This window comes from Gymnodraco acuticeps, unplaced genomic scaffold (genome assembly GCF_902827175.1).
Source record: "Gymnodraco acuticeps unplaced genomic scaffold, fGymAcu1.1, whole genome shotgun sequence".
In the NCBI taxonomy this organism is placed as follows: Eukaryota; Metazoa; Chordata; class Actinopteri; order Perciformes; family Bathydraconidae; genus Gymnodraco; species Gymnodraco acuticeps.
The window spans coordinates 1,157,718-1,185,572 of NW_022990224.1; the positions used below are offsets into that span (position 1 = coordinate 1,157,718).

At 40.1% G+C, this 27,855-nt stretch overlaps 2 protein-coding genes across 3 annotated transcripts in view; one reads left to right on the top strand and one right to left on the bottom strand.

Annotated features, from left to right (window-relative positions):
- Nucleotides 1-4,856, top strand: part of tubgcp6 (tubulin, gamma complex associated protein 6) — a 34,669-nt gene extending 29,813 nt beyond the window's left edge. For both annotated transcript variants that reach the window (XM_034218669.1, XM_034218670.1), the window contains exon 25: nucleotides 905-4,856. In XM_034218669.1, the coding sequence (XP_034074560.1) occupies nucleotides 905-996 (92 nt within the window). In that variant the 3' untranslated portion in view covers nucleotides 997-4,856. The remainder of the gene's footprint in view (nucleotides 1-904) is intronic.
- On the bottom strand, nucleotides 1,846-27,561 carry appl2 (adaptor protein, phosphotyrosine interaction, PH domain and leucine zipper containing 2). The gene is made up of 21 exons (XM_034218671.1): nucleotides 27,387-27,561; nucleotides 25,478-25,576; nucleotides 19,447-19,506; nucleotides 18,729-18,800; nucleotides 17,769-17,856; nucleotides 17,116-17,157; nucleotides 16,969-17,027; nucleotides 16,454-16,600; nucleotides 15,100-15,182; nucleotides 14,687-14,839; nucleotides 12,433-12,621; nucleotides 12,299-12,341; nucleotides 12,006-12,062; nucleotides 9,642-9,736; nucleotides 8,369-8,521; nucleotides 8,126-8,178; nucleotides 7,770-7,944; nucleotides 6,953-6,989; nucleotides 4,917-5,072; nucleotides 4,778-4,825; nucleotides 1,846-4,223 (listed from the first exon to the last, which is right to left on the bottom strand). Exons 1-21 carry the CDS (start codon nucleotides 27,441-27,443, stop codon nucleotides 4,095-4,097), a joined length of 1,995 nt encoding a protein of 664 aa, XP_034074562.1. The 5' UTR covers nucleotides 27,444-27,561; the 3' UTR covers nucleotides 1,846-4,094.
- Between the last annotated feature and the right edge of the window lie 294 nt (nucleotides 27,562-27,855).

The following is a 27,855-nucleotide window of genomic DNA, read 5'->3' on the forward strand; positions in this document are numbered from 1 at the left end:
TGTGTGTGTGTGTGTGTGTGTGTGTGTGTGTGTGACATGTTATATGTGACAAAAAGAGTAACACATGGGATACAATTGAACAAAATCCGTGTGTGTGTGTGTGTGTGTGTGTGTGTGTGTGTGTGTGTGTGTGTGTGTGTGTGTGTGTGTGTGTGTGTGTGTGTGTGTGTGTGTGTGTGTGTAAAACATGATTAGGATAAATAAGTAACAGTAAGAGTTTTTATTTGTATAAATATATAACAAACAAAAAGCTTATCTATGGTTTACTAAGTTGTTCTGCCTTTAGGATTTTTCCTGTTCGTGCTTGTTATTACGGGATTATTTCTTAAAGCAATGTAAGTTATAGTGGATGTTGTCCCCCATCACTGACATTACGTGTATAAAATACGTATTTGCAGATGTTTATGTGAAGATACTGACGCATTATACATCCCCACAAATCATTCTGTAACTGAACCACAGAGGAGTGGTAACTTCTTGTTAAAAATAGAACATATGTATTAAAGGTGGGGTAGGTAATTCACTTCAGAAACCCTTTTTGTTATATTCCATGGAATGCTCTTAACATCCGATAGGAATGAATAAATTAGATGCTTTGACAATAAATACATACAAATATTTCATCTGTGGAAGCCGTGCTGTAAAAAGCACGACCAATCATCGGCCCGGCTAAAGTAACTGGATGGTCTACCTGCCTGTCAGCCTTCCATCTGTGCACAAACTTATCTCGTGCCCTCATTGGTCATGTGCGCTTCCTGTGTTGGAGGAGGGGCTCTGTGAGGAAGTCTGAAGGAAGGGGCAGATTTTTTTCGGCTGCGTACTTTCAAACTCTAGCGCACTCGAGCTGTTTTCTCCATTCTTACCTACCCTACCTTTAAGTGATTTATGTTTCCTCTCTCCTCAGTGGTGACCAAGCTGGTGAACCGGGGCTACCAGCCTCATCTGGAGGACTTCCTGCTGCGCATCAACTTCAACAACTACTACAAAGACTCCTGAGCTCTGTTCTGGTGTGTGTGAGCTGTAGGCATAGCTACTTATCCAATGAACCTTCGTGTACCGTGTGCGTTTACATTTTTAGAATCCCTGAAATGTGTTTAAAGGAAACATAATCAGACGTGTGTGATAAATGCAGTTCCTCTGGCCTTCATTTCACTGTTCAAAATATATTCAAAAACCCACCGGTGCTTTATATTAGAGCATGCGTCTGACATTAAAGCCAGTTTAAGTAATGCATGTGCAGGATCTGAACTACATGTCTGCGCTTGATTAATGGCTTTGCTTCTGGACTCTCTGTATGCTGCCAACGTTTGTAAAGATGCCTACTGTAAAGTCTCCGCTCAGGTGTTCTTCCAGCTGTATAGAATATAAGTGCATATATATTATGTATTATGTAAATACACAAGCAAAATGACTTTTTTTTCTTTCTAGTTTTGATGCTTAAGTACTTTTGTGAAGAAAACACATTATGTAAAAAAGCTACTTGTATTTATTCAAGATCACATGTTAGCATTTATTTAAGAAAACTAGGACAAATAAGGTGTAAAGCATTATGGGTAATGGATTGTGTCAACCTTGGCTATTCATAAAAGTAGAGGGCAGTATTTACTGTATAACTGAAATGTATGTTCTACACCATGAGCACCCAGAGTTCTCCTGATGTTGCTTTCACTTTCAAGGGCAAACATACAACAAGAATAAGCAGCACGGCAGTAACACGTTTAATGGGCTGCAGCAAGAAGAGGATTTATTTTATTGAATGGATGGTTTAGTTTAAAAAAACATCATATTCATAAATCAGGAATAGGACAAGCTTGTGTAAGTCGAACAGGAAAGAAACTCTGAGGCTGTTGTGGACTGCAGGTTAGTTTGCAAAGCTTTAGTTTTATTAACGGTGTGATTGAAGCGCGTCAACCAGCACCTGGAGAAGAACAGGGCAAACATACTGGATGGATAAGCTGTTCTTTAAAGCATCAGAAGACCTGCCAATACGCATTCAGGCAACAGGAAGAGAAATGGTTAACCGTCGCGACTTAAAGCAAAAGTTTGACATTTAGGGAAACACGCTCATTATCTTTCGAGTGTAGCAAGATGGATACTGTGACCCTTTGACAACAACATTTTCATTAAGAGTACCACACCACCTTAATCATCAAATGTATTCACTTTTCAAGGACTCCCCAGATCCAATTATTTTCAAATTGAAGGACCCAATAGGAAATAGTCTGAGACGTGGTTCAAGGTTAATTACTGTTACAGTTTCATAATGAGAAGGCTTCACAAAAGCTTCAGGCAAAGACCACAGAGAGAGGCTTGAATATATGAACATGTCTCCATTGTGCTGTGAGAGTCGTGTACTCTCTTGCCTTCACTAGAACAGCACTAAAGATGGACACTTTCATTATACTTACAGTAAGAGTTTGAGGAGATAAAAAAAAAAATTCAATTCCCATTATTGATTGGAATATGTTGTAACGCTCCATGTCTCTTCAAAAGCTTTTAACACCTGTTTTTAGTTTTTGTTATATCAATCTTTTCTTCTAACACCAGATAGCAAATGTATCCATTCCCCAAATGTCAAACTATTCGGTAGATTACAATGAGTAGTGACAAAACATACTCATAATTAATGGTTTCACCAGAGGAACAGACAGTCCTTGAGGAAATATCCACACTTATTCCTTGTTTAATATGTGATTACGCCAAGAAATCTGATGTAGGGTAAAAAAAAAAGCAAGCAGACACTCACTGGTCAACACAATGTAACTTTCACGATCAACGTCAAGTCAGTGGTTATGACCCCGTCTGTATTACAGGTACAAAAACACTTTCATCTTTCAACACCACCGCCCATTAATATCATAATAACAGCTCAAATTGGCTGAAATGGACTAAAACTGAACATGGATCCAAAGGGGACGGGTCGTCTGCCTTCCTTTAATCTTCCTGTATTCAAACGTATAAGAGTACATTATACCCCACTGCCTACATGCGTTACCGTGACATTTATTTTAGTATTACAGCTCAGCGCTCAGTGTAGAGTTTTAATATTCTGCGACGGGACGGAGAGAGAACGCCATTATTTAATCATGCACCGCATCAGTCCTAGCATATTGACTCTGAAAGCTTTTAATGCAGCCGACTGATTAAACATCATATAGACACTCGCACGGCTCGTATTTACAAACGCCTTCAAGAAACCTAGCCCAACATACTAATTTGACTAAATATTATTTGGCTGCTTGAGGAGAACCTTGCATACAGATCATCTTAAGACTTGCTTTGTATAGGTAGTGGTTATAACAAAAAACATTACATTAATTCAGTTTAGTAGGAATGCTTAAGACCACCATATGTGTAAGAGTGCAGGAAGAACAAAGACGCTTAATCTAATCGCTCATGCCAATGGTGTCCACTGTTCAGGGCACACATGCTCACAGTTTTAATCACATGGAATTGAACAGTCATTGATTAAAGATTAAAGGAATTGACATTAATTAAACCATTTTTAAGTCCTTCGTTGTCTTAAAAGTCTAAGATCCTTCAAATGTCTTAATAAGTGCATTCTGTAGCCGTCAAGCATTACTAAACTGATATTAACTTTGGAAGTGCAATAACTTTTTTTGTACACGAACAAACAAAATAAACACAAAAATAGTTGCATAAGAGCATAACGTACAAGTTAACGTGTAAACAAAGCAAAGGAATGAACTTTCCAAACGACGTAAACCTAAGAATGAATGTAAACCTAAAACAAAGTAATTCACCACCTTCTGTTAGATGGCCAGAGATATTAGAAGACATTGAAACACAATCGATATCTGTTGTTCCCTTTTTAGTACCACACATAGGTGTAAATACAAATCCAAAGACCCGTGCTACAAAAGAAAAGCAGATCTGATAGAGAACCCATCAGATCTGCTTTTTGTTCCTTCCAGGTCTTCTATGACAGAGGGTGAGTGGAAGTGACCTACACTCTCTATTATGGGTGTTGGAGTACCAGAGTTAGGGTTAGCTGGTCATGGCGTCACCTTCAAGGAGAAACTTCTCTCCGAGGCAAAGGATGGACCGTGGTGGTTTTTTGGTCCTGAGGGGGACTAGGCTTCAGACTCCAGGTCTTCCTCCGCTCCGTTGGTCGTGTCGCCCGTCTCCGGCTCCAGCAGCAGGAACTTCCCGTCGTTGGTGAGAGGCATGTTCTTCAACAGCTGGGCCAGGGCGTCTGGGTCCTGAGAAAACAAACGTAACAGAATGCTTATTGCACCTGAGCGTGATTTTTGTTTTGTTTTTCAAATCCGCAAGTCGTGACAATACATTTTTTTATGAACTATGGGAGGTAGAAGTTGTTTTCTTATTTCTCTTCATAAATACCTCCTGATCAGCCACTGAAAAACCACTCTAATTTAGTGTTGTGAAACTATAAAACCTAAATAAATAATATAATAAATATGTGTTGATAGACATTTTGTACACAAATATGCAATAAAATGAGCTTCACAGGAGATAAGATAAGACAAATAAAAAGGCAGATGTAACTAGAGAACATTAAAAAGAAGAAAGGCCTCCAGAGATGTAAAACAGAACCAAATAAAATGATCATACACACACATTTAAAGAGATGAGCAATACGTTTTCATTTTCTAACGCTTACTGCAGGGAGACTGTTCCAGAGTTACGGGTTGTTTAAAATATGACTTCCAACTTTAAACAGGCATCAATGAGGTAATAGAACATGTCATTTCTCTCTTATGGAGAAATCAGCTGATTGTGTTATTGATGATACCTTCTTAGCTTCTGCAATGTCCTTCGCCAAACTTATGGTGTAACATATCTGTGAATAAAGACAAAAACATCAACTTTAATACACATATATGCATCATTTCACCCTTCTTAAAACAGGGTAAAGCTTTATCAGTATCTACCTTCTCGCCCTCTGTGTTGCTCTCGAAGACGAAGGTGCTAAACGAAGGCTCCCCCTCCTCGTCTCCATCACTCCAGTCTCTGCCCTCCACCACGAAGCCCATCAGCCGGCCGTTCTCCTGGTGCGCCGCAAACTGAGTCACTTCCCCCAGCTGGAACTGAGAGAAGAGACAGGAGGGGAATACAGATTTAGAAACACGTGGTAGGAGTGGATTACAGGAGACATGGCTAGGGTTGCAAAGGATACAAAAATGGCCAAAGGAAGTTCATTTTGTAAAATTTTGTACAGCTTCAGAATGAAATGTGTACCTGACTGCTTAAACAGTGAACCTCTCGGTGGGAAAATAAGTATCAAAAAGCAATGCCAGGTCTAATGGGTTATTTTGACTTTACAAGTATGTCAATTTATTAAAATTGTGCCCATTCACTGCACGCGCTGGCACACTCTTCCATCACATGTACAGACGTGTTTACAAGCCTACACTCTTCCCTGTGAGGGATTAATAAAGTACGTCTTCCTCTTCTTCTTGTTATTTTTTCTTCTAAATAAGACTTCAGTAGAATGACCACCCTCCTATTCACAGTGCATCCTCTCATCACATGTGCAGTCATCACAATACCCCCCCCCCCTGCAGCACTGAACCAAAGGATGACATGCTTTCAGGAAAGTTTGGACTATATTGCTTGAGTTAATAGATTATACATTGTTTTTGCATACATTACATGTCAGTACATTATCTGAAGATCTCAACAGCAATGAATGAAAACACACTCAATTATGTTATTATCTTTAACAAATGACATGTAATGTAATGTTATAGACGCTTTTATCCAAAGCGACTTACATACTCAATACTGTGGACAATCCCCACAGGAGCAATTTGGGGTGAAGTGTCTCAGGGACACAACGACATGCTGACTGCAGCGGGACTTGAACTTGCTATCCCCTGATTCAAAGTCCAGCACACTCTCCACTGAGCCACAGCCTACCATGCTTCTGTTAACCAGCATATAGTCACCTAAGCTAAATGTCTAACAAGTCAAAGTGTGGCAAATCATTGAAAATAAATCAAGAGTCATGGTATAGTACATGGTCTAAGTAGTATAGTAAAGTATACCTTAAAAAAGTAAATATATTGTAATAGTTCTATGCTTATAAATATGCATTATCTTAGTTTCCTAATTACCTTATTATTTCTTCATTTGAATACATATACTCCATATACCTATTGTATGACAATAATTCTCTAAATTAAACTGTCCACTCAAATTATAATTACTTACCCTGTCGAGTAATTTTTTGGTTAAAATCTTGGTATTAAATTATTTATTTGTGCTATTTCAAATTCCACTAGTTTCCATAAACTTCCATGCATTTGACTTTCGACTGTACTGTATAAAGAAAGAAATCACTGACTGCAGTTCAGGGGCATTAGTTAGACAAATGAATGAAATCTCCGTATGAGATTTGAAAAAACAACTCTTTATTTCACCGTGTTCTCGTTAATTACGAAATATTATCGGAACTTTAGCAACCTTTTTTTATTTTTTTTATTGAGTCAGGCACAATGAGTTTACATTTATACAGTCAATATTTTTATTTTTTCCCTTTCCCCCCCTCCCGGTCCTAGCTAGTAAATTAAATAACTAACTAAATTAAATAGATACATGTATAGGTAAAAGTAAAGTAATGTAGAAGATAATATTAAAAGAAAATGTATAGATAAGGGAATAAAGAATAGTAACAGTAATACTTGTACCCATATACTCACATATGTATACCCACATATACACATACACATACGTGTGTGTACATACCCACACACATGCACATACATACATACATGTATACAAAGACAGAACAAATAAATAAAAATTAATATAACAAAAACAAACATACAGATAAAAAGAGACACAAGGAAGAAAGTGTCTTCTCTTCTTCCTTGGAACTTTAGCAACCTTGACTAAATCTTCACGTCTGAACAAAAAAGAGAAAGGGCCCTTGATTAACACAGATTCAATAACTTTTCATACTCACACTGATTCTTGTAACCTGAGTCTGAGGGTCAATCAACCTATTGTGAAGACAAAGGAGACACTTGTGAATAATGAAGACAATGAAACAGCCTTGACCTTGTTTTGTTTCAGCTCGAAACAATGCTTACATGAGATGAAGCTTCTTATCAATGGGAAAATAAACCAAGGGTTATACAACAGCTTTATGACATGTAACTTGTTGCAGACATCTCTGTGTTTGTTTCGCATCCACTAAAGTTGTTTGTCGTAGATATTTGTGATTGTTTGTGCTGTAGAATGTTCTTGCTCCAAGGTCTTTGTTGTTCAGGCAGTGATTTACGGGACATCACAATTTGTGTACACAACCAGTTGTGTACAAGCAGGGCTTTTACAAAACTATTTCCTGTGCAGCACGACACAACTTTAAAACTGGAAATACGTTTCAGATGCTTTGTTTTCAAATTGATGTTGCTTTTTGTGTTGTGCAGTGTAGGAGGCTGTTCTATTTAATATAGCTGTGACCAAGTTCCAAACCAGAGTGTAACAGTTCCTAACCAAAACATGAACTATAACTTGTAGCAGAAAAGATTGTGAGGCTGTGTGGCAGATGGAAGATTAAAGAGTACTATTGGTTTTTCAACAGACCAAAAGATTGCTGAGAAAACACAAACAGCATTTTAAATACCATATCATTTTTATTTCTACCTTCAGTACAGGACTATCCATTTTATTTTCCACCTGCAGAAAAGGTTTTATTTTCTTTGGAAGTAAACTTCGGAAAAGTTTGTCCAAATCTCTGGTATTCATGTACAACTTGACAGATATGCAGTAAACGGTACCTGAGGCTGCTGCTGGTGACCATGAGATGTGACTCTGTGGTCCTGAAGATGTTGTGAATGGCTCGGGCGGCCAGAACCTGCCTCATGGCCTCGTAGATCACCTCCTGATTGTTCCCGCAGCGCACCGCCATCGAACCCTGGAAGCGCACGGCGAACACCTGCTGCAGGAGGGAGTCTGCGGAAAACATACAATCATCACAAACAGGTCAGCAGCATAAAACAATCGCGTCAACAACAGAAGCGTTGGTTCAGGTATGAAGGTAAGGGACATAAACAGGCACACAACGAGGTCAAGCCGGGCTCAAACTGTGCTTTGCAGAAGCATTTTGTTGCATTCAGATGAGGGAAATGGTTACCGTCGCTTTCTGTAGAACAGTCATCGTCCGTTTCTCCAAACGGATTTGTGCGTCTGCCAGGAAGGGAGCACACACACACGGAAAAAAAGCATTTAAACCTCTGCATCGAGCCATTACGAACAATTTTGCTTCCTGGAAATGAAATAATAACCACTATGAGGCAGACTTTCAGGAAATGATCCACCAGCAGCTCTAATCACTCCTGCTCTGCTCTCACTAACATGCACCCACAGACTCCCTCACCTCCCCCCCCCTCTGTTCTGGTCCAGGAACTCGGAGGCTGGCAGCATGATGTCAAACTGGATGGGGGTCCCGGGGGCGATCAGGTCTTCTGCTTCCGGAGCAGCCCCCGTCTTCTGGGAAGCACCGGTGGTATGGACCCCTCCTGGCTTCGCTCTGTAGGGAGAAACAGCGGATCAGTTATTTGGAAAAAACTGAATAAACAAAACACCGAAAACTCAACTTCAAAAGAACAGTTTCAGAAACCAATAATGCTTTCAGCGTTCAGATTCTTTAGGATTTATTTTAACAATTGGCACAACTTCGACATGTTGATAAATTCAAAGCCTAACGGCGGTGGTGGTGGCGAAGTCGATAGGGGGTTGGCTTGGCAACTGGAAGGTCACCAGTTCAAGTCCCGGCAAGACCAAATGCTACAGAGGTGTCCTTGAGCAAGGCACCGTTCCCTACACTGCTCCCCGGGCGCCGTTCAAAATGGCAGCACACTGCTCCTAACACTAGGATGGGTCAAATGCAGAGAAACCATTTACCCACGAGGGATTAATAAAAGTCCATTTTTTAGGCGGCAGTCCGTAGGGACTTGGTCATGGAACTGAATAGTTGCCGGTTCACGTCCCGATCTGACCAAAAAAAGATGGAGAGAGCTGGAGAGGTGCCAGTTCACCTCCAATGCCACTGCCGAGGTGCCCTTGAGCATTTATCTAGGTTTAAAATGAACAACTATCCAACCTCGAAACTGCTCCCTTGGCGCCGGGTACCTGGCAGCCTCTCCTATCTGCATGTGGTTGTGTGTGTGCATGTATATCCTCAACACAACAGAGTGGGGAAATAAATGTCCCTGTAAGGGATTATTAAAGTGTATCTTCTTCTAACCTGACAAGCCTAGTTACCGTTGCCAAGCTATAATTGCTCATTCGCAGCGTGGAGAACATTTAAGCGGTATGCAACTTAGCAGAAAGTGACAAGATGCATAATGTCGGTTCACCTCAGTTATCATAGGCGGACATTTTGTTCCTTTCCTACTGAGGGAAAATGTAATCACATTCTCAATCTCTTTTGACGCCGTGAACAATTTACATGTAAAGATATTGCGTTTTGCACTGACACAAATATAAACATTTGAGATACACACTGACATAAAGATCCAATAAGAAATGCAAAAAGCAAGTCGCATACAAATGAAAAACCCAGTTCAGCGCAGTTTAAAAGCCACCTTTAAATAACTAATTATAAACTCCAGAAGAGGATGCCGGTTGTAAAGTTAGACGAGCCTGACCTGTCGGGGTTGGCCTCGCCCTCCGGTCTCTTCTCAAAGCTGGTGATGGGGGTGACCGCCTGGATGGCACTCTTGTTCAGTCGAATGGCCACAGCCTAAAAAACAGATCTCTGTATCAGAAATTGGCTTATTTATCAAATCAGAGCAGTATTAAGTGCCTAAAAGGTTAAAACCATCACAAAATGTTAACCGTTCTCTTATCTCCCCCACACTCTCTACATGATCTCTGTGTACAATGATTTACTAGCAATAACAAATACAAGTACTTCCAGGTTTATTTGTTAAGTCTTTCCTTACCCAGGCATACAGTATATCCTGTGTTGTAATTTTGGCAGAAGAACCTTAAATAAATAATAAATAACCTGAACCTGAAGTTTGAATACATTAAGACAAAGTTCATTTTTAACTAATGCTTTAAATTTCAAAAAACAAGAAAAAACCCAATGATATATTGAGGTGCAAGTTTGCTCTCTGCATATCGTTGTTTTACTCTAATTAGAGACAACAAGAAGAATGCTCAATTATCTTTTCACAAAGCAATTAACAGAGTTCAGAAAGAGAATAACTGAGACAAGGAGGAAGAACACAGATCATTAAGTATATATTTGTATGCAAATGAGGATGAGTCTATGCAGTTTTGCACAAACACCCACACCAGGGGGCCATCTCTGCACTGACAACTTTCACAACAAAACAAGGTGTCTGAAAACATTCTTGATTTGTTGTTTTGTGCACAACATTTACTTCCCAGCTTTTGTCTGAATTCTGTAGCACCTAGAAATCAGACCACAGCTCTATAGAGATTTGAAATCTCCCACAAAAGGAACAAAACATTAGCAGTAGCTTTAATAGCGCGTACAGATACACAACTGGTTCCTAAAAATCTTGAGATGACAAGCGTGTCATTTGCGGTTTTGCTCCACTAGTAACACAACAGGATGATTAGTATCTGAAATCTGTAATCATCACTTACTCTATGGTAAACAACCTAGGGATTCTCATGAAGGGAAAATACAAAAACTGAGATATTTCAGACACAGCGACAGTCTGAGTAAACATTTTCCCAGAGCCAACCCCCCTGCAAACAGGCAAGATGTTTTGCTTCAAAACAATCAATCAATGTTTATTTATTTAGCCCAATATCACAAATGTTACATTTGTCTCAGTGGACTTCACAGTGTGTACAGAATATCAGTATGACAATACGACACCCTCTGTCCTTAGACCCTCACATCGTACAAGGAAAAACGTCCGGAGAAAACCCACAGTTTAAAGAAACAACAGCTGTGAGAGAAGGGAGGGCGGGGGTCCATGAGACAACACTGGAGCAATATCATTATATGTTATGCCTCTGAAACAGAGAAGAACAACAAATGGATTTTCTCCACAAGATCAAATCAAAACTGTATACTCTCTGCGATGCTTTAAAAAAATATGAAATGTCCACAAAAACTCAAATTCTTCCTGTTTGCTTTAGAGAGGGCATCCTTACTGTTAGCGTACTTCTGACAGTCCAAACACAGCTAAACCAGTACAGATTAATAAAAGCATACGGACATCACTGCCACAGATTCAGATTAACACCTCAGGCCGTCACTTTGCACGCGTTCAGTTTGTGTTCCTTCCCTCAGGATACGCCTACGAAGCATCAGAGCTCGGTGCAAACACCTCATATACCATTTGTACACCCCAAGGTGGTAAAAATACTGAACACACAAATAATGTATAAGCACTTTGAATAACTCACAGATTGAATGCTTATTGTAGATGTTATTTATAGTTGTTGTTTCTAATTTGTTCTTATTACGGGATGAAGGAGCAAGGGCAGATGCATTTTCTTTGGCACAGAAATAAATAACATTTGACACAACTTAACTTACTCAAATATGATCATTTAATTAATTTCTTATTTTAACAGTTATTTACCTGTATATCATTTTCACTTCAATTGAATCTTTAATTTATTAATCTTGTGTGAATCTGTACTGTCCTGTTTTTCAATCTCACTCTGTGGCCGCTTAAACTCCTGACTTTCCCCGGGGGGATTAGTATCTCTCATCTCAACTTAAACTTATATTATAACTTAGTACTTTTTTTAGCATATTGTTGTGTTGTTTATTATATTATAACTTAGTACTTTTTTAACGCATGTAAGATATGCAACACTAAGCTGTCTGTGGCTCTTTCCTGCTGTAACGCTGCACATTTCCCCTCTGTGGGATAATAATAAAGGTATTCTGATTCTTAAACTTTACAATTAAGTTGATTTTGAATCCACCAATATATTACCAACTAAAGTTAGGATGTTGTAGGTTTAGTTGGTTCCTTTTTAAACTTGCAGTGTGTGTGGGGTGTGTGTGTTACCTCTGGGTTGTCAGTCAGGTAGATCTGTCTGGAAATGTTGTTCACGGTGCAAATCCACTAAAAAGAAACCAAGAGATCATTAGGGCTTCCTCTGAACCAGACTGACACCAGCTGTGACAGGCCAGTCAGATGTGGCAAAGCACAAAAGGAAATATGACAAACACGCAGATAGGTCCTGACAGCTCCTCCAGTACAATATGACAGATACTTGAACCAGCAGATGTCTTTTGAATGGAGATATAAAACAACAAGGAAGATCACACAGCTTTTTAAACGGCATCTTTCAAACTTACTTCTTCATATTCCCGTTTGCTCTCAGCTTGTAGAATCATTGACCTGCAGGCAGTGATGAAAATGGAGAGAATTAAACATCCAGTATCTCATTCACGTTACTCTTATTGTTGGACATGTGGAAAAGTGTCCCTACGTTTTTCCTGAGGGGGAGGTGATCTGAAAGCAGTAGCGTCTGTCCTCACACTCCACAGCCATGACGGAGCTGTTGTCCAGGTCGAGCACCATGCCCCCCGCCACCGCCCCCCGCGGCTGGCACATCAGGTTCCCTCCCTGGGTGAAGAAGTACAGTCGGTCCCAGGCTGTGGTCACTAGGCCGGTTTTACTGGAGCACGGAAAAGCAGGGGAAGAAAGAGTGGATAATAGTCGGCACAAATATGAGATTTTGAAAGGTTTATTGGTGGAATAATAGAACGTTCTATAAGTGACGAGGGCTTCATAAAAGAGTAAGAATGGCAGGGATTTAAGGATCTGGCTTAAAAATGAGTTCAAAATAAAGATATGCAAGAAGTAGATTCTAATTCTTCCTCCTTAAAAAGTTTTGTTAACGTTTTTAAAACTAAAACAAACAAACATTTCACTAGAAATAGGAAAAATATAAAAATTATAAATAATAATGGTGATTTTGTTTGTACAAAAAAACTGCTCCAGGTCATTATGATATACGTGTTAGTCTTTAAAATATAAAGACAATATTATGTTATATTTTGTAAGATATATGATTCTGCAATAGTATAATTTATAATAAAAGGTATTTGGTATTGCTTGGGAATTTATATGTTACAACCAATTGAGCAGAATAAAATACTCAGCTTAGAAACCAATACTAAACCAATACTTTAGTTGTGTCCTTTTTCCTCACACTTGGAAACATGAATTCTCCTTCACATGTATTTTTTGTGAAGGTGAACAGCTGTTTTGTGTTGGTTTGAATTTGCTTTGGCTATCACTTTCTATGCATAAACAACAAAGTAGACTACAATGGCCTTTAACTCTGACTCACCAAAACAAAGAGACACTTGCATGACTCATTGAAATGGCCTTCGTCTTCTACATCCTGTTTGAAAAATATTTGCAGATACACTTCCTTTGATTCATATCACAGTGAATGGCTCATGCTGCTGTGGGTGACTCAGACCCTTAATATTGAGAAATATAGAGAAATAAATGTTCTGTGGACTCAGCTTTTGACAAGCGTTCAAAAGGCTCCTGGTGGTGTGTGTCATTAAACAGAATGACATTCTGCGGAAACCTTTTCTCTGGTGTCACAGACATTTATCAAAGACTTTGGATGTATATGAGCGAGAGACAGAGTTTGACAGCTCTGACATTTCACTAAATCACATCGCAGGCTACGCTGCAGTTCCACCTCCCGGAGCCATTACGGACATTTCTTTTCTCATACATCCACTCAGCAAAAGGCTGACAGCGCACACTGTCAACATGTTGCCTGACCCGACGTGTCGGCTGTGACTGACTTATGTTTACTGCAGTCATGTCACATTTATCATTTTTTGTTTGATTATTTCTAACTTCACGACTTTAAGGTGAAGTCAGCAAATCAAATACACTTTTTAGTTAAATACAGTGAAACATCTCACGGATAGATATCCATTCTGTGTGTGAACTGAGAAGACATATGTCATTAACACACAGCCCTGGCTCTGACAATTGCAAATAAAGAAATAGAAGTTCAAATATAAACACACTTTCTCCAGAATCGCTGACTGCACTTTTAAAGGGCCCATTAACTTGCAAATGTGTTGCTTCATATTATTATCATCATGTGCCTCTACTGTGACATGTTCACATGCTTTAATGTTGAAAAAGCTCTTTATTTTCCTCATACTGCTTGTACTGCAGCACCTCTTTTCACCCTCTGTCTGAAACCAGAGCCCAGTCTGCTCTGATTGGTTAGCTGGCCGGCTTTGTAATCCGCTCCCTTAGCCTATCATGTACAAATTGTTGTAACGCTATCCATGGAAGCATGAGTCATGTCACTATGTTCCGGAAGTAAACAAAATAGTCCAATTGAGGCGTTTCAGGCAGGGGGGAGTGTGTGGGAGAGAAACTCCCTCTGGAGGGAACATTGGTATTTTAGCCTTTGCAGACCACATGCACAGAAACCTATATAACACACTGCAGGAAAGGAAAACGGGCCCCTTTAATATATCCACTGTATACTGAATGCACGATCTATTGTGCCAGACTTAATCATCCATCAAATCATTGAATTGTCACATGTTTAAAATGGTACACATCCAAAGCATGTTTCTCAGACTTTTTCCTACCAAGACACACATTTACATGTCGACCAAAAAAGAACGCTAAGTGAATATGAGGTGTCCTCAGATTTAAGATAGGGCCATGATGAGGGCAATTAATCTTACTTTCTAATGTTGAGATAGCCAGCCTTCTGGATGAGTGTGCGATTGACAGGCTCAGTGTCCATGTCTGGCATATAGACCGTGTCCTCCACAGACAGAAGCTCCCTCTGCGCCGCACGCATGCCCTCCGCCTCCGAGTCCAGCTGGGCCTGGATACTAATGGCCGACAAAGTTTCAATACAAGCATTTCCATCAGAACATTTAGAACTTTCTTTTAAACAAACTCGATGCCTAACATTATTAAGTGTTATTCTGCAAAATCATGCCTAAAAAGGGGGATGAGTGTTGCAGAAGTTCAGAGTATAACTATTTCTGTTTAGGATTATACACAACTATTCACACACTGTTGATACTAAAGCTTTGGTTCATCACATTACTGTACACAGGAATATGGTTGTTAATGAGATAGACTTTACTTTTGAGTCATGTTGGACACAGAGGAGAGGAAGTTGTCCATCTTCTTTGACACCAGCTCAATGCCTTTCTTGAAGAAGCGGATCTGCGTGATGAGATAATAATGAGCTATTCATCTTGAATTACTTAAAGGTCCCATGTTGTGCCATTTCTACTGATCATAATTCCATTGTTGAGGTCTACTAAAATAGATTTACATTGTTCCAAAATGACATTGGTTTTCTCATACAGCATCTCTGTATAGTATGTGTATTCACTCTCTGTCCTACACGCCTTGTTGGAGCTCCTGCCCCCCCCCTCCCTGTGAGCCCAGTGTGCTCTGATGGGTGTTTATGTGTTACAATGGCGTTTGTTAGCAACCAGAAAATGACACCAGTAATGACAAACAGATGAGAATAATGCGTGGGGTCTGGGTGCCGTGTTGGCGGGACGTTGCGGGGCTCGCTGCTCCGCCCTTTGAGACTCGAGGAGCCGACAGTGTGAGCTGGTGTCGTTTCCTGGTTGCTGCGTGGGGTCTGCGAGACACGGCAAAACTCAGCCTGAGCACACACATGTGAGTGTGTGGCGAACTGTGAGTGGAGATCCACGCAGCTGCGGCTGAGGAAAGATAAGGAGTGTGCCGGCGAAACTCCGCGGAGTATCGCAGCTGAGAAAAGATAAGGCTGAGTGTGTGTGTGTGAGGAGCTCCACGGATTGGTCCATTTGGACCTGGGCATGGCTACGTCACCATACTCAGGAAGAATAAAATGGAAAAAGAGAAATCTCCAACGAGGCGTTCTGGGGCAGCATCCATAGACAGGTCGTTTCTGTGTTAGAGTTGTACTCGCTACAGGGTGTACTTTGAGGGTTTGAGACTCTGCAGACCGTTTACATGCATACAAAGCTTCATAACACACAAGGGGACGGGTAATAACCAGAAAAGCATGACATGGGACCTTTAAACATTTACAAGTCGATTAGTATGCAATAGAAATGTAGAGAGACAGATTGCATGTGGTCACATGAAGGGTTGCAACTAACAGTATTGTAATTGAAAGATCATCTGCCATTCATTTTCTAGATTAATTGTTTTGACTATAAAATGCGAAATAGTGAACGGAAATATTGTATAAACAAAGATATTTCGTCTGATATCAAATATGAAACAATAAAGCTACTGAAAAGCCTGAAACAGAAAAAGTAGATAATCTATTTGTTTCCGTAAAAAGAATAACATACTTATTCCCCCCGTGGTTTATATATTGCACGCTAACAATTGTTCTTTATTAACTTAATCAGTTCCAAAGAGGAGATGTATACCCAAGGACTTTGAATACTGATATGCTAATGTGTTTTGACCCAGATCGTGGTCAGTACCTGTGCCTGTGTGTAGCCTAGCATTGGTTCCAGCATAGCGACTCTCTTGCGATACTGCAGGGCGTTGAGGGCGCAGTAATACTGCAGCGAGGCCGAGTGCTGCTTCCTCCGGGTGTAGGCCACCTCCTTCACCAAGTCTGACTTCACCTGTCCAGGAAGGAGAGGATAAGCATGCGAATGTTTATATAAACTCACTATCAAACTCTGCACACACACTCATACATATACTCATACAACACTTTTCCTCGTCTCACACACATACAAATAAGCAACAAAGACGCATTATCTTGTACGTCCAAGAGGACATGCTGACACGGGAGCAAATAACAGGACTGTTATCTGAGCAGCCATTATAGTGCATGGTGTTGTAACACTCTTACTAAAACACTGCAGCGTGGCTGTAGAGGAATATTTGAAAGCAAAGCACTGCCACAGCATTAATGCACTGTATGGCCTTCTGAAGTTCAATGAGAAAAAGCTTTTTCAAGAGAGGAAGCACTTCACAGTCACTCTACCTTCTCATTCTCCTTCTTCTTGGGCAATCGGCTATATTTGACCATCGCTGCCTCGTGCTCTGCAGGAGAGTAGAGAAGGGACATGAGGATCAAAAAGTAACTGGTAATTGTTATTGGTTTCTTAAATAGGTCAGGATTTGTACTCACCATCAGTGGCGATGCTAAATATTTCCTTCAGCGTGCTTATCTCTGCAACATTCAGAGCAAAGGACGTTTTGTTAGAATATATACAAATAACAATGAAGCAAATCAAATAAATGATACATCTAGCTATTGCAATGACCAGATAAGTTATCGCTCATAATGTGACAATTACATTACATTACATTGCATTTAGCTGACGCTTTTATCCAAAGCGACTTACAATAAGTACATTCGACCAGGAAGACACAACCTTGAAGAAAACAGAATCATATAAGTATATCAGGTTTCATAGAGCAAAAACATTTCAAGTGCTACTCAACTGGCTTTAGGTAATCCAGTCCTTTATTAGTATAAAAGTGCTTCGTTAATCGTTCTAACTCTCGAAGTGGAGTCGAAAGAGATGAGTTTTCAGTTTGCGCCGGAAGATGTGCAAGCTATCTGCCGTCCTGATGTCAATGGGGAGCTCATTCCACCATCTTGGAGCCAGGATAGCAATAATGGGGGCTTGTGGTTTAGTGGTAAAGGCGCTGACCATTAACTTTGTTGTCTGTTATTCCATCTCCCCTTACCTTTTTTCATCTCTTGACAGTTGATAGCAGGCATGACAAATAAATAAAATATGAAAAGTGTTCTGTCTTTTGTGCGTGTGGCCTTGCCTGTAAGGTCTTTCTCTCGAAACTGGATCAAAGGGAAAACCATGCTGTCGGCCATCTGGTGGGCGAGCTCCGAGTGGAGGGAGTTCAGCTGGATGACAAAAAAGCAGGTTATACAAAAAAACCATCTATGGACAAATGCATAAACAGAAAATGTACTCTCCGCAAACATCTTGAGGGATTTCAATTCATTTCAATATGAAGAGTGACATTTGCTCCCGGTTGTTCCTGCAGCAAGTTGTGAAGTAATATTTCAAATGGGTTCATAACTGCAGACAATAACTCTGCTAAATCATAACAAGCCCATATTGGGGAACAGTACATTCCCTGAAGAGAATAATAAAACCTGCTGTTAACTCTAGCATTGGAAACATGAACACATATCGCACACACCAGCCAACCTGCGATAATTCTCTTTGCTTATCAACAAGCTGCACTCCAGCGTCTAACAGGAGGACATGCAGGTTAATCTGAGTTTAGCCAATGCTAAAGTTCACAGCATTAGGTGTAGCGGTAGGCCTGATTGACATTGTGACATAAGTGTTCTTCTGAAATCAGGAGGTAAAGGTCAAGCACACAATATACCTGTGTCCTCTAAACAAACAGCATGCGTGTACGTGTGGATTGCCATGTCCTAAATCCTGTTGAGTGCTGAGTGAGCATGCCTGTGGACCCCGGTGTCTGACAGAAACAGGCCCATCTGTTTTATCTATATTCCTGAGCCTACACACACCCCTTCATCCATCAATCTATTCCCCCACTGCTGTCCATTCATGCGGCGCAGTGTCCACCTCAGGTCTTTTCTTTAAGGTCATTTTTACCAGCATGCTCTGGGAGCACAGGTGAAATCTCCATTGTTACATCATAAAATAACCAACTACTAACCTAGCATTCATAGCTCTCTTCTGCTGTGAGCACACACATATAAATACACAGCCATAAAACAACAAAACTGAAACTCACCTCTCCTACAGTTTTGGCGAAGCTCTTCAGTGTGAGCACTACCTCTTCATCACCTTTCCCAAGGGCAAAATTCTAGAGGAAAGAAGGAGGAAACAGTTTATACCATGAAACTGCATTATGTAGCGCAGATTTAGCCAACAGTGCTCATAAGTAAGCCAAATAGGCTACTAAACCCTATGCTAATCCATCAATCCACACCACAACCCAGATTTGTTTATCCATAAATGCGACTGATGCACATACTTTTATTTGTCATTATTATTTAATGGAGCTGCTCTGTCAACTTCAACAAATACTCTATGTTTGAGTTCATGCTGGATGCGTTATTTAGAACCCATAATACATAACTAACAGAGAGGCACTTCTACTTCAAGGTTATTTCATGCACAGATCATGCAAAGACTAGGTGTGGCAGACACATGCAAACTCACATGGAGAGAAAGATCAAATTACATATATACTATTATTAGGTGGTTAAACAAATATAACATTATTTGTTGTCCTTTATGCGCTTATTTCTTCTGGATAATGGTGGCTGGCCAGTCTAACATTCCTGAAATGTTCTCATGCACAATTACATTTACAACAATTACACATCATTCATTAAAGTCTTAAGAGACTGCAGTAGTAAAATAAACCTGGAACAAAAAAAGTGACTGGAACATGACCCCCTGTCTCCATTGAAAAGTATACTCTTGATTATAATAACAATACTCACTTTCTTCTCATAATCAATGAGCTGCCTTGAGAGCTGCTCTGTGGCCAGTCCCATCTCACTCTGTAAAGGGCAGATAAAGGGACAACATTTTTAAAACTCACATGATTTCTTTAAGCCCTTTAAGGAAAATAAATTGTCAACAGGTGAGCCAGGGTTGAAAATAAAAATCCCTTTAAAAAGCACAAGGGTCACATAAATGCCAGCTTTACCGGCGGGGAGCCATTATTGGTTCAGAGAAGGTATTACATCATGTTATAAGTTGTGTCCGTTTACTGTGGAAAGAATGAAGCATTTATTGTGACTGCGTTGTGTTCAATGAGGCATCATTGTCTAAGTGACAAGTGAGCTCAAAACTATCTGCAACCTAACAGCACCATAATATTACTTACTGCACATTACACTGAAAGTGTGCAAATGTCCTATTTCCTGGTCAAAGCAACAACACTTAAATTGTAATGTTTCTCAGGACGTCTTATTCTTCAGTTTGCATGTATCAGCTGCCTATATACAGTTGCAAGAAAAAGTATGTGAACCCTTTGGAATGACCTGGATTTCTGCATAAGTTGGTCATAAAATGTGTTCTGATCTTCATCTAAGTCACAACAATAGACAAACACAGTCTGCTTAAACTAATACCACACAAACAGTTATATGTTTTCATGTTTTTATTGAACACACCATGTACACAGTCACAGTGCAGGGTGAACCCCTAGGCTAAAGACTTCTTCAAGAGCTAATTGGAGTCAGGAGTCAGCCAACCTGGAGTCCAATCAATGAGACGAGATTGGAGGTGTTGGTTAAAGCTGCCCTGACCTATAAAAAATACACACCAGTTTTGAATTTGCTATTCTTAACAAGCATTGCCAGATGTGAACCATGCCTCGCACAAAAGAGCTCTCAGAAGACCTACGATTAAGAATTGTTGACTTGCATAAAACTGGAAAGGGTTACAAAAGTATCTCTAAAAGCCTTGATGTTCATCAGTCCACGGTAAGACAAGTTGTCTATAAATGGAGAAAGTTCAGCACTGTTGCTACTCTCCCTAGGAGTGGCCGTCCTGTAAAGATGAATGCAAGAGCACAACGCAGAATGCTCAATGAGGTGAAGAAGAATCCTAGAGTCAATCAGAATGCACCAAACTTAATGTGGAGTCGGTGTGTAGTTATGCTAAAACAATGTCGGACACCGTAATCTTCTCTGGTCCCCTCCCCAATCTGATCAATGATGACATGTATAGCCGCATGTCATCATTTCAACGCTGGTTGTCTTGGTGGTGCCCAGCAAACAATGTGGGCTTCGTAAATAATTGGACAGCCTTCTGGGGAAAACCTGGTCTGATTAAGAGAGACGGCATTCATCCTACTTTGGAAGGTGCAAATCTCATTTCGGCAAACATTTCAGGGCTTTGTGGACTTAATCCATGACAAACTGGAGTTGAGACCAGGAGGCGGAGTCGCAGTCTTACACGCTTCTCTGCGCTCTCTCCTAGGCAGTCATCCATAGGAATCCCGAACCCAATAAAATACCCAATATTAGCGGTGTGTGTGTCTGCCCAAGGACAAGTTAAGGTAAAACCTAATAGAGGTGTCATACATAATAACCTAATAAAAGTAAATGTAACAACTACTACAGTGCAACAAAACAGGAATATTAAATGTGGTCTCTTAAACATAAGATCTCTAGCATCTAAAGCAATATTGGTAAATGATTTAATATCAGATTATAATATTGATATATGCTGTCTCACTGAAACTTGGTTGAGACATGAAGAATATGTCAGCATAAATGAGGCCACTCCACCCAGCCATATCAATACTCATATTGCCCGAGGCACGGGCCGAGGAGGTGGAGTTGCAGCAATCTTTGACTCAAGTTTACTTATCAATACTAAACCAAAATTAAATTATACCTCCTTTGAAAGTCTTGTTTTTAGTCTTACGCATTCGACCTGGAAAACTTTGCAGCCAATCTTATTTGTTACAGTGTACCGTGCACCAGGTCCTTATTCAGAATTCTTATCTGAATTCTCTGAGTTTTTATCAACTTTGGTTCTTAAAACAGATAAAGTAATTATCGTAGGTGACTTTAATATTCATGTTGACGACGATAAAAATAGCCTTACTGTTGCATTTAACTCTATATTAGATTCTGTTGGTTTTTGTCAGAGTGTAAATAAACCAACCCACTGCTATAATCACACTCTCGACCTTGTTCTGACTTATGGTATTGAAATTGAGCAACTATTAGTCGAACCGCATAATCCTGCTTTATCCGACCATTTCTTAGTAACTTTTGAAGTACTGTTACGAGACTACAAAGCATTAGTCAAAAGCTCCTGCAGCAGAAACCTATCTGTTAGTGCTATAGCCAAATTTAAGGAAGAGATTCCACCAATACTTAACTCGATAGCATGTCTGCATGTAAGGGAGGAAACTTATACAAAATGTACACCACCCCAAATTGATCATGTTGTTGATAGTGCTACAGATGCGCTGCGAATAAAATTAGACTCTGTTGCTCCTTTGAAAAAGAAGAAAATAAAACAACATAGATTAGCTCCATGGCATAATGCCGAAACCCGCAAAATAAAGCAAAAGTCGAGACAACTTGAAAGGATATGGCGTTCCACTAAACTTGAAGAATCTCGTTTAATTTGGCATATTACTCTCAATGAATATAAGAAAGCACTGCGTAAAGCGAGAGCAGCCTACTTCATTAATAGATGAGAATAAGAATAATGCAAGATTTCTTTTCAGCACTGTAGCCAGGCTGACAGAAAGCCACAGCTCGATTGAGCCTTCTATTCCCATAGCACTCAGTAGTAATGATTTTATGTGCTTTTTTAATGATAAAATTGTTACTCTTAGAAACAAAATTAATGACCTCTTGCCTTTGACCAGTATAGTGTTATCAACAGCTCCCGGAAACCTAAGTTCTAATATTACACTAGATAGTAAACTAGAATGCTTTTCAGCCATAAACCTTGAACAATTAAATTCAATGATTCTCTCTTCTAAACCATCAACGTGTATGTTAGACCCAATTCCAACTAAGCTGTTGAAGGAAGTTTTTCCATTAATTAGCACTTATTTATTAAATATTATGAATATGTCTTTATTATCAGGCTATGTTCCACAATCATTCAAAGTAGCAGTGATAAAACCGCTTCTTAAAAAGCACAACCTCGATCCAGAGGTTTTAGCCAATTATAGACCTATTTCCAATCTTCCGTTCCTCTCAAAAATTCTTGAGAAAGCGGTCGCAAAACAGCTGTGTGATTACTTAAAAAACAATGATTTATTTGAAGATTTTCAGTCTGGCTTTAGAACACATCATAGCACAGAGACAGCTCTGGTTAAAGTCACAAATGACATTCTAATAGCCTCTGACAAGGGACGTGTCTCTATTCTTGTTTTGCTCGATCTCAGTGCTGCATTTGATACTATCGACCATGATATCCTATTGCAAAGACTAGAGCACTTAGTTGGCATACAGGGAACTGCTTTAGACTGGTTTAGGTCCTATCTATCTGAACGCTCTCAGTTTGTACGTGTCAATGATGAATCTTCCACGCAAACCAAAGTTAGCCATGGAGTGCCACAGGGCTCAGTGCTCGGACCTATTTTGTTCACATTATATATGCTTCCGTTAGGCAATATTATAAGGAATCATTCTGTACATTTTCATTGTTATGCGGATGATACTCAACTATATTTATCAATCAAGCCTGATGAAATTAATCATCTAAATAAAATTCAAGACTGCCTTAAGGACTTAAAAACGTGGATGACCTTAAACTTTTTGATGTTAAACACGACCAAAACTGAAGTTATTGTACTTGGCCCGAAGAATCTACGAAACAAATTATCTAAGGATATATTAACCATGGATGGCATTAATTTGGCCTCCAGTGAGACTGTAAGGAATCTTGGTGTTATATTTGATCAGGATTTATCCTTTAACGCCCACATAAAATCAATTTCAAGGACCGCCTACTTCCATCTACGTAACATTGCAAAAATCAGGCATATCTTGCCTCAAAACGATGCAGAGAAACTAGTCCATGCATTTGTTACTTCAAGGCTGGATTATTGTAACTCTTTATTATCAGGGTGTACCAAGAAGTCAGTCAAGTCGCTTCAGCTGATTCAAAATGCTGCAGCTCGTGTACTAACCAGAGTTAGGAAAAGGGACCACATTACTCCTGTTCTGGCTGCCTTACACTGGCTCCCTATAGAACACAGGATAGAATTTAAAATTCTTCTTCTCGCCTACAAAGCCCTTAATGGGCAGGCGCCATCTTACCTTAAAGAACTCATTATACCCTACTGTCCTACTAGGGCATTGCGTTCCAAGAATGCAGGGTTGTTGGTTGTTCCTAGAGTCTCTAAAAGTACAATGGGAGCCAGAGCCTTTTCTTATCAAGCTCCACATTTGTGGAATCAGCTTCCAGTTTGTGTTCGGGCGGCAGACACCCTATCCGTTTTTAAGAGTGCGCTTAAGACCTTCCTTTTTGATAAAGCTTATAGTTAGGGCTGATTAGATTCAGCCCCTAGTTTTGCTGATATAGGCTTAGTTTGACGGGGGACATCTTACTTCTTCCTTCTCTCTGTCTATACCTGTGTACTCTCATGTTCCGATTAACCCAGCTTCCCCAAATGTCTTTCTTTTGGTGTCTGTATACGCCGGGATCCGGAGTCATGGATGATCCTGCGCTCCTCTGTCCTGGATCTTGAGTCATGGCTGTGGTCCTGGATCATAGGTCCTGGATGGATATCCTCGTGGATTCATCTTCCTATTATACACACATGCATTTCCAAACATTTGGACTACCTATGTTGCAAATGTATTATCTTTTCAATTTACACACGGCATCTATTGCACGTCTGTCCGTCCTGGGAGAGGGATCCCTCCTCTGTTGCTCTCCCTGAGGTTTCTCCCATTTTTCCCTTTAAACTGTGGGTTTTCTTCGGAAGTTTTTCCTTGTACGATGTGAGGGTCTAAGGACAGAGGGTGTCGTATTGTCATACTGATATTTTGTACAAACTGTAAAGTCCACTGAGACAAATGTAACATTTGTGATATTGGGCTATATAAATAAACATTGATTGATTGATTGATAGAGTGTCAGCTAGAGACTTAAAGAAATCTCTGGCACATGCTAACATCTCTGTTGACGAATCTACGATACGTAAAACACTGAACAAGAATGGAGTTCATGGGAGGACACCACGGAGGAAGCCACTGCTGTCCAGAAAAAACATTGCTGCACGTTTGAAGTTTGCAAAAGAGCACCTGGATGTTCCAAAATATTCTGTGGACAGATGAAACCAAAGTTGAGTTGTTTGGAAGAAACACACAACGCTATGTGTGGAGAATCCAAAGGGTTCACATACTTTTTCTTGCAACTGTAAGTGTGTGTAATATCCTAGTTTAGCATTGGTGTATTCCGATGCAGCATCTTCCCTTCAGTGTAAACCATACAATGCTCTACTGTAGTTTTATAATGCTAATTATTAACCTCAAATGCTCTTCAGCCAAGCAAATACATGTTATGACTCCCGTTAAGAAAAAACAACATACACCCGCCCAATTGTATTATGTCACAAATTATGTTTGAACATGTGTGGTTGTTTAACCAACCCAAACACAGTTAAGGAAACGGAGTCTGTGTATCTGTGTATAGAGAGATAGAATGAGAGGGATGAAACCCTCTTCAATGGTCACACATGCAGAGCACAGCACACTCTGCATTTAACCCATCCTAGTACCAGGAGTCTAGTACTAGGAGCAGTGGGCAGCTATTGTACAGCGCCCAGGGGACAATGGGGGTGAGGGGGGAAGGGGGTTGTCCGGTGCCTTGCTCAAGGGCACCACGGCAGGGCCCAGGAGGTGAACTGGGACCTCTCCAAGTAGCAGTCCACACTGCATATTTAGGTCTGTTCGGGGACTTGGACAGCTCCCAGTCCAAGCCCCTACTGACTGTACCACTGCCGGTGTGTGTGTGTGTGTGTGTGTGTTTGTTTAGTACCTGCGCTCCGTACACACGCTGCATGGACTGCAGCAGCTGGTTGGTGTAGTCAGTAAGCATCCCAGCATCTTCCTCAAACACGCTGAGCAAGGAGCGAGTCTGTGGAACAAAACATTCATACACTCTTTGGGTACAAATATGACAACAGGTTGAACAGACGAGTGGTTAGTTAAATTAATTATTAAAAGGATGCTATGTACAAATACAATCTGGTGTTTATATGAGGCTTTAGCAGCCTGATTTTAAACAGTGGACTTCTTCCTGATATGAAACATTTTAGAACAAACTTGAGTTGGAGGGATAACACAAATGTATTAGTTATTTTGGGTAAGAAGAATTTGTTTAAAACTTTCTCCTACAAATCAAATATCTTTGGGCTTTGGGAGTATTCTCACAAAAGGAAAGCAACTTGAAGTTGTCCTTTAGGGCTCTAGGAAATTATAATGAGCATTTTTCCAATATTTAAAAAACGTTGAATCTATTAACTGAACATTTAGGAAAGTAATCAGCAGATTAATCACAAATTAAGATAAATGTCAGTTGCAGCCCTAACCGTAAATCATACTGAGGTGTGAAGTCGCATTATGCCAACAACTCATTATTCAAATGAGTTTAAGCATCTGTTAAAACCACAAAATGATAATCAAATGTGTTTATTACATCAGGACAATTCAGGCGGAGCTGGGCATATTGAAATTGAGTCAAGTGTTACTTTTTATATTTTCGCAGTGTACTTAACAAGTAGTAATTAAGTACCTTAATTAAAAAACACAACTTGAGTTTTGGTGAAAACACAAACAATAGATGTATAAAATATTTCTGGTGGTGGAAAGAGGGCTGAGGGAAGTAGCTGCAGTATGCAGAGGCTTATGAAAGTGAAGCTTCCAAGTCAAACTAAACAACATTTAATTTATGCAAACTGAGAAAATCCTGTCTGGGTGTGGTTTTATTTCCAAACAGGTGCAGCAAGGCAGGGCAGATACAGCTGAGAGGAAACACACCCAAGGCTAAAGTCTGTTTACAGTTTACTCCACCTGACTTTTTGCCACAAAAAGATAGAGAACAATTTCACACCAACAACAGATTACCTGGAACATTGACAACTTTGTCTGTGTTTACATTTAATGTAGCAATGACACCAGGCCTATTTCTTGTAGGAATTGAAAAACGTGAAGAAGGAAATAAACCTTCAGCATGGGTTGCACTTAAGCATCAAACAGGGTAGCACTATTTGAGATGGAATGATGCAAAAGACAGCATTTATTACGGGCTACATTAGATGTGCATTAAAGCAAGGACTGTTCTGGATTTAATGGATTGCAACTTTAAAATTGCACCCTAGACTTTTGGGCTTTAAACAACATGTGCTATTTACCACTGAGAGCCACCACTGCTGCCCTGTTGCAGGCTATTGACTAATTCTAGTGCAGTCCGATAATGGAAACCCCTCCCACATCCTGTAAATCAGGCCCAGTTCGGCTCCACTACAGGGTCTAGCCCTAAAATCCAACCTTATACGACATCGGAAAAATAAAAGTATTGCAATAGAGGGATTCTGGTTCAGCTATGGCCCATACATCTAACATATTGAGGTGTCTAAATGCACAACAGCATATCGTAGAGAAGAGCACTGGGACGAGCGGTAGCTTTGTAAACACAACAAAGACACATACACACCGATCATATAGATTAGCAGTATAAACTAGAACTTTGTTTGGAGCAGGAAGGCGACTGTGAGAGGATTACATTTCAACAACAAAGTGTCAATTAGGAGCTGTCATCGACCAGTGGAAAGAGGCTACGCCGGAAACATGATATTGTGTGGGCTAGAAAGCTAGCTTCATTGCTCGTTACGTCTTGTCGTGTGACAGTCGTGTCTTTAAACGTGATAATACCCACACAGGCCTACCTGAGGACTGTCTTGCAAAGCGTCCTCCAGGAGCAGTTTGTGATGTACGGCCGGCATCTTGTTAGCGGTCGAAGAAAAGGTACGGGAGCTTGAATTATTTAGAGTGGACTCAGTTTCCCAGAGAGCACTGCGCGGGGGAGTGGAAGACGTTGGAGTTGGAGGCGGCCCTAGTCTGATCTCATCCACACAGACGTTGAGAGCAACTAGTGAGAAATAGTTAAAAATTGTGAACTTTCTTTAGTGTATGCTTGTATTGTTTTATATTTGACTTACTTATTTTCTTACCATGTGATCTGTTTTATAGCAGAGCTTCATAGTAGTTGTTTACGTAAAATATAACGTAGTTGTAGGTTAACGTTTTTACAATTTCAGTATCAACAGGGACCTCTTGTGGACAGTTGAAGAATTGCAATATGTAATACTGCCTTGAAAAAACTCTACAAAATGACTGAATGCACAACATCACATC

Coding starts and splice junctions, on each gene's coding strand:
- appl2 (XM_034218671.1), bottom strand. CDS start 27,443: ATGCCGGCCGTACATCACAAACTGCTCCTGGAGGACGCTTTGCAAGAC. Junction 25,577..27,386: donor CTTTGCAAGACAGTCCTCAG/GTAGGCCTGTGT, acceptor TTTGTTCCACAG/ACTCGCTCCTTGCTCAGCGT. Junction 8,522..9,641: donor GGCGAGGCCAACCCCGACAG/GTCAGGCTCGTC, acceptor TTCTCCCTACAG/AGCGAAGCCAGGAGGGGTCC.